Here is a 6,246-nt window from a genome sequence, read left to right as displayed (position 1 = left end):
CTCCAGCCGTTACATGTGTCATGTTTCACTCAGTTATTACTCTGGAGGGACGTCTTGGCTAAATGGGTAAAAATTTGCAGTTTTCTGTCTTTTGTAATTTGAATATCTTTTGAGTTTTGGGCAAAACAAGCAACTTGATGACATCACCTTGGACTATGAACTCTTGGAAATTAATCTGAGAATACAACCTTGCACAATGTCATGCTAAGAAGCTACACCTCATCTGGCGTAATCCAGGTCCCTAAAAGCTCTGAGATCCAAAATCTACTTTAGTTGTTTATAAAAATGCTGCAACAGTTTTCCTGTGAAGCTCCAGAAACTCACCAATATCCTTTCAGACTCTGATCGACACTGCCCCCTGCTGGACACATGTGGGTACAAGAAATAACAAGCTCTGACTTGTAGCACTTTGGTCATTTAATAATTATTATTTATGTCTCAAAACAGACACAAATGAAACATTATATTTCCTGTTCATGTGTGCATTATCAAAAAAGTAATTCTGCGGTGATCCACCGATGATCTTTTGGCTTCTTGAACGACAGACGTCTCCAGCACCGATGATCTTCACTCATGTTTACTGGAAACTGGTGTGTCCAAAGCAGGTTATTTAAAAACCCTCGTTTAACATGGTCGTCCGTGCACAAGTGATTCAGGCTATATACAGTAGGATATATATCTAGTGTCCATATCTGTAGACCTGAACATTGTTATATTCTCAGTGATAGTTCAGGCTCTGGTTCAGCTGCTCCCTCCTCTCTTCTTCTCGGCCGCCTCCTCCATCTGCCTCTGCCTCCTCTCCATGATCTCCATCCTCTTGGCGCCGTTGCGTGCTCGCTCCTCAGCCCTGAGCTGGTCCACGTCCTCGAGGAACCTGTGCCTGCACGGAGGAGGGAGCATGACATTGATAAAAGATAAAGGACTGAGCAAACAGGACATTTAAAAACACCTAAATTTCAGGAATTTTCCCGAAGAAATCTCACATTTATAGACCAACAGTTACACAGCCAATTGCATAAATATCTGGAGGGTTAATCAGCAATAAAAATAATCACCAGTTGAAGCCCTAATATGAACATTTTGTAATATATAGCCAGAAATGTACATTTTCCCTTATTGACTAAACCTTGGACAAATACGCAGGAATTTATTTTTATCAACTGCAGGGCCTAAATGATAAATCGGTTATCCTGCGTTGCATATATTTGTCACAAGTGTCTCCTAAGCACATCTGTGGAATCATTTCCAAGATGTCTGGATATCAGCTGATACACTGATATCAGAATATTCTCTAAATAACTGGGAAGGCAGTTGTATATTGTGTTTGTGTTGGATATTGTGTTTTTTTTTCACATGGTGATCAGTTTAGGCAAAAATTAGATAAAATAACCCCAATTATCTCAGCAGAGTTTTTTGGCAGGTGTTTGAGGACAATAGTTTTTTTTGACAAATCTGAAATGTAGAGATTAAAACACTTTTGCATGTAACAGGCAGAGAAGGTTGGATGACAGGCACAGTCGAGGAAATGTTATATGTAGGATCTGGTGTTTTGGGAGTTTGTCCCGTAAATTTGGACTGACAATCTGGAGAAATGAAGCTGTGCTGCATTAATTTTGTCAGTTTTTATTAAATAAAAATTGGGATACATTTCACCTACACTGATTTTTAAGACCAAGGTCAGATAAATATCTTACTTATATTACTCTTTTGCAGGGCTGTGCTACTGGTTGCATTACTGCATTGTGCAGGACTTTTTGCTGATTAATCAGACAATAAGTGGCAAATTACTTAATATAAAAATGGCAAGTGGTTTCAGACCTTTTTTGTTGGTTTTCCTTTCATCTGTCTTTATCCTATTTTCTACTTGTAGCATATCTAACATTATAACATTATAAAACGGTTAAATGTACAGCATAGTTACACAGAAAAGTCTATTATGACACATATTTAACATGATTTGCAGTGACACTTGTATGCAAAACAACGCACCCCGTATGTAGCTGCTGAATAATGTTTGTGTGCTTGTATTATTTATTTCAAAAACGTATAAATAAGAAAGGTAGTGAATGAATAAACAGCAGATGGCACCCCCCCCCAGCCAATAGTGGTGTAATGGAGGGTGAACCAAGGTGCATCATGACACACTGTAGGCTAAATGTGTTGCCGTGAAGGTGATTCTCATACGCGACATTCCCAGATGACATTTAATGCGACCACAAATAACAAAACATGCTCGAAATGTTACCTGTTAAAGAAAACAGTCGCTAGTCCCACTATGAGAGACCCAAACAAGATTGGTTTCGTGAGACGTTTCCCGGCGGACAGCTGGTGTTGCTTCATCGTAGCTTAAGTCCGGTGAGGAGACGAAAGTTAGAAATATAAACAGAAGACTTGAGAAAGCTACATTAGCTTTTCTTTAAATCTGACCTTTCAGGGGACCATTAGCTAACTGCCTGATCGAACACACCTCCTTCTTACCGTGCAGTTACTCACGTACCACCACTTCCGGTTCCAATTTTATGAACCAAAATTATCCCTTTAACATGTGGAAGAAATTGAAACACCCACTTCATAATGTGCGTTGAGATTGTGTGATTCTTCGATGTGTGTTTACGTGGTTTAGTTTGGCGTTTTGTCGATATTGCAAGCTGTTTTATAACGGTTACAGATCAGGCGGAACCTTACTCTCTTCGCGCCGTTGCACGGACACGTCTCAGAGACGGACCAACCCGGGAAATGGCTGAAAATTAATGCATCTCAGTGTAGTTTGCTGGTTTTATTTTGTTTAAACTATTTTATTTAGAGTTGTTTGGTCGTCAGTGATTATTTAAACATTGGAGCTAATGCTAAGCTAAAGATGTGGAGGAAAGGCTCGTCTGAGGGCTCTGACCGGTTTGAATATTTACAAACTCTGGTCACTGAGTTTCAGGACACCGACAGTGAAGGTTGGTACTGATGTTTATTAGTTATGATTCAGTGGTGAATTTAAGTTACGTTTCCAGTCCAAACCATGACTTGCCCGGTTAATTGAGCTAACTTGCTAAAGGCAGCTACTGTTGGCAGCAGTTAGCAGTTTTTTTTGGAAATGAGCTGCTAACTATTTGTTTTGAGTTCAACATGTTGTCACTTTTTACACATAGCACCTTTTAAGAATATCAGAGTACAGTATGTTCCACTTTATTTTAACAGCTGTGTCTATTGGCTGCTCACAAAACAACTTTTAAGGTGCAAACCACCGGATGCTGTAGATGTGTAGATGCTGCACTTGTTAAGTCAACAAAAGCAATTTGGCTCTGTATTATGGACTATAATTTCTTTATCTGCGCCAATATCAAGTAATGTAAATTTACCATCCTTTGGCCAATAATTTATCTGTCTGATATATGTCATGCATCTCTACTTGTCAGTGCTCTCTAGTGGACAAAATATATTCTATATTTCTGTACTAATAATGTGTGCTCATACTAATTTGTTTTTGATAGGAGATTTTAGGCTCTAATTTTGTTACAATGTTGCTGACATGTCATTTCACTACATCAGAGGCGAAGGAGCAGGTGCTGGCTAACTTGGCTAACTTTGCATACGACCCAAATAACATGGAGTATCTGAAGCAGCTTCAAGTGACCGACCTCTTCTTGGACATGCTCACTGAGGAGAATGATAACTTCGTGGAGTTTGGGATGGGTGAGTATCACACCAACAAATCCTTTTAAACATTATCTCTGTTTCCCAATAGAAGAATATCATCATTCCCCACTTATCTTCTGTCATGTTCTCAGGGGGGCTGTGTAACCTGAGTATGGACCCTGAATGTCGAGACATCATCCTGCAGAGCAGTGGGATCAGCTTGGTCACAAACTGTCTGTCAAGTCAGAGGGAGGAGACCGTCCTGTCAGCCATCACCACACTCATGAACCTCACAAAGCCCTCGTCACGCTCTGAGATCACAGATCCGGCCATCCTGCAGTGCATGCTGCGCTTCTCCCTCTCAGAGAGTCCACGCCTGCGTAACCTCGCCGCTGTGTTCCTGCAGGACTGCTGCACCCAGGAGCAGGTGACCCAAGCAGAACAGCAGATGCAGGGACGGCAGACTGCAGTTGGCATCCCGCTGCCCAAGGACTAAAGCTCCAATATTTAAGTGGGAGAATTATTTTTTTTTTGGTTTGTTTGTTTTCATAAAAATTGATACATTTGCTCTCCATGAGAGTTTAGTACTTATGATAATACTGCTTAATATGTATAATACTTGTAAACTATAATACTGCAGCTGATGATCATTTTCATTTTTGATTAATCTGCTGATTATTTTAACGATGAAGTCCAACCTGACGTCTTGAGGTTGCTTATTTGGTCCGTAATTCAAAGACTTGTTTATTGTCATACATAAAAGACAAAGAAAAGCAGCAGATCCTCAGATGTAAGAAGCTGGAACCAGCAAATGTTTGACATTTTTACTTGAAAAATTACTAAAGCTATTCAATAACTGAAACAGTTGGCATTCTTTTTTTTTTTTTTTCAATTGATAACTCATTTAGTTGACTGACGCAATTTTTGTTGAAACATTACAGCCATGTGTGTTTACTGGACAATGTTTTGGGCCATTCTCAGTAGTTTGAATTTTGTTCTTTATCTCGGGCCTTACCAGGGCTGATTAACTGACAACTATTAAATTCATTGCTAACTACTAAGATAATCAATTTTGAGTTTGTTTTTTTTTTTTTTTTTTTAAGAAATCCAAATTCTCTGATTCCAGCTTCTGGAATGCGACTGGTTCCCTGGTTTCTTTCCACCTCTGTGATGTTTGTCTTCTTGTGCATCTTTATTCCTAACTGTTGTGCTCTTTCTGACCACATGAGGGAGACTGGACAGTCTTTGTTTATCTGCTTTTCACAAATGAGTGCTCGAGAGATTAATAGGCTTGATTACAAACAGCACAAAAACAGTGCATTAATAATTTGACAGCTTTCAAACTGCCAAAAAAAAGTCTGAAGTGTGCAGAGAGAAGTGACCAAGTGATCTCACTTGTACAAACAGGCTCAGTGACTGTAGTATCAATATCACCACCTATTTCCCCAAAAATGTACATTCCTTTGGCTTTTAAGTGATTTCCTAATACCTGTTCGGATGTGAGAGCACGTTGAAGCCAACTTGCTCTTGGCTCTCTGAGAGTACCGTGTCCTAAACCTTAACTCCAAACCCAAAATATGTAAAATAAAAAATGTTAAATAAACCTTGAGGTTCCACCTTGAGAGCCAGGAGCCCTGTTTGTTTTCTTCTGGGCTTTTTAGGAGCTATTTCTGGGCCGAGTCCTTCAGGTCTAGACAGAAGACGACATCCGATCCTGCAGCCCAGCGTCGGTTGGACTGCACATGTACCCCGGTCAGACTCCAGAGGAAATTCTTTACAGCTTTTGAGTGTGTGCCTGTGATATTCACTCAATTTAAACGCTGCTAAGTTCTCATTTTCAATCAGTGTGTGTGTAAAAGTGTGTATTTGTTTCTGAATGGCATTCCGAGGGTTTAGAAGGCGTGCACCTGCCGCCGAGATCAATAAAAATACCTTCATTCTTCCCGTAAAGAGAGAAACACCCACGCCTGGTTTTAATAACGTGGTACAAAGTTTATTTCAAGTTGATGTAAAAAAGACTTTTATGGCTTCTTTTTTTTCCAAAAAAAAAAAAAAAAACTGTAGAACTTCGACATCTAAGTTCTGCACCGTGCAACAGCATACTGAACGTTTGATGTGAGACATCCACCCGCATCACATTTCGGTTACACCTACATTATTATCAGGGAGGACGATAAAGGGTAAAGCTGCTGATGTTTTGTACTTGTGTAACTGTCAACAAATCCCATGAAAAGACCAAAATGTGTTTGAAAAATATCTCAAAATACTTTCCAACGTTCTTACTGAAGATGTTAACATTTGAAAACCACTCACAGATACATAGATTAATTTTCACATAGACTCATTTACTTCCTCACACGTGTGGGAATTAGTTTTTAGCAGACATTACTAGAACAGGAAGCAAGTGTGCGGGACTGTTAGGGACTGTTTTCAGCTGCGGATTCACACACATTGGGTGAGTATTTACAGCATAAAATATTTACAAATTTGGGTGGACATGGGACTGAGTCAGAATAAATTACATTAGAGACCGAATCACTATAATGTTGCACTAAAGGCTCATTTAGGATCAAAGTTGGATACGGACGGAGTCTTCAGTCTTACAGCTTACAGATACAG

The 6,246-nt window shown here is 39.6% G+C and overlaps 1 protein-coding gene across 1 annotated transcript; it reads left to right on the top strand.

Annotated features, from left to right (window-relative positions):
* Positions 1-2,669: 2,669 nt before the first annotated feature.
* Positions 2,670-5,335, top strand: armc7 (armadillo repeat containing 7). Its single transcript, XM_037081223.1, has 3 exons — positions 2,670-2,945; positions 3,541-3,684; positions 3,780-5,335. The coding sequence occupies exons 1-3, from the start codon at positions 2,858-2,860 to the stop codon at positions 4,121-4,123; spliced, it is 576 nt and encodes a 191-aa protein (XP_036937118.1). The 5' UTR covers positions 2,670-2,857; the 3' UTR covers positions 4,124-5,335.
* The last annotated feature ends 911 nt before the right edge of the window (positions 5,336-6,246 follow it).

The sequence above is a fragment of the Acanthopagrus latus genome, chromosome 20, assembly GCF_904848185.1.
Source record: "Acanthopagrus latus isolate v.2019 chromosome 20, fAcaLat1.1, whole genome shotgun sequence".
NCBI classification, from domain to species: domain Eukaryota; kingdom Metazoa; phylum Chordata; class Actinopteri; order Spariformes; family Sparidae; genus Acanthopagrus; species Acanthopagrus latus.
The sequence above is the reverse complement of the archived record's forward strand: the minus strand, read 5'-3'. Positions and strand labels throughout refer to the sequence as shown.

What these genes read in the sequence shown, in the direction of transcription:
- armc7 (XM_037081223.1), top strand. Translation starts at nt 2,858, where the DNA reads ATGTGGAGGAAAGGCTCGTCTGAGGGCTCTGACCGGTTTGAATATTTA. An exon ending in TCAGGACACCGACAGTGAAG is followed by an intron (nt 2,946 to 3,540) that starts GTTGGTACTGAT and finishes TCACTACATCAG; the next exon opens with AGGCGAAGGAGCAGGTGCTG. An exon ending in CTTCGTGGAGTTTGGGATGG is followed by an intron (nt 3,685 to 3,779) that starts GTGAGTATCACA and finishes TCATGTTCTCAG; the next exon opens with GGGGGCTGTGTAACCTGAGT.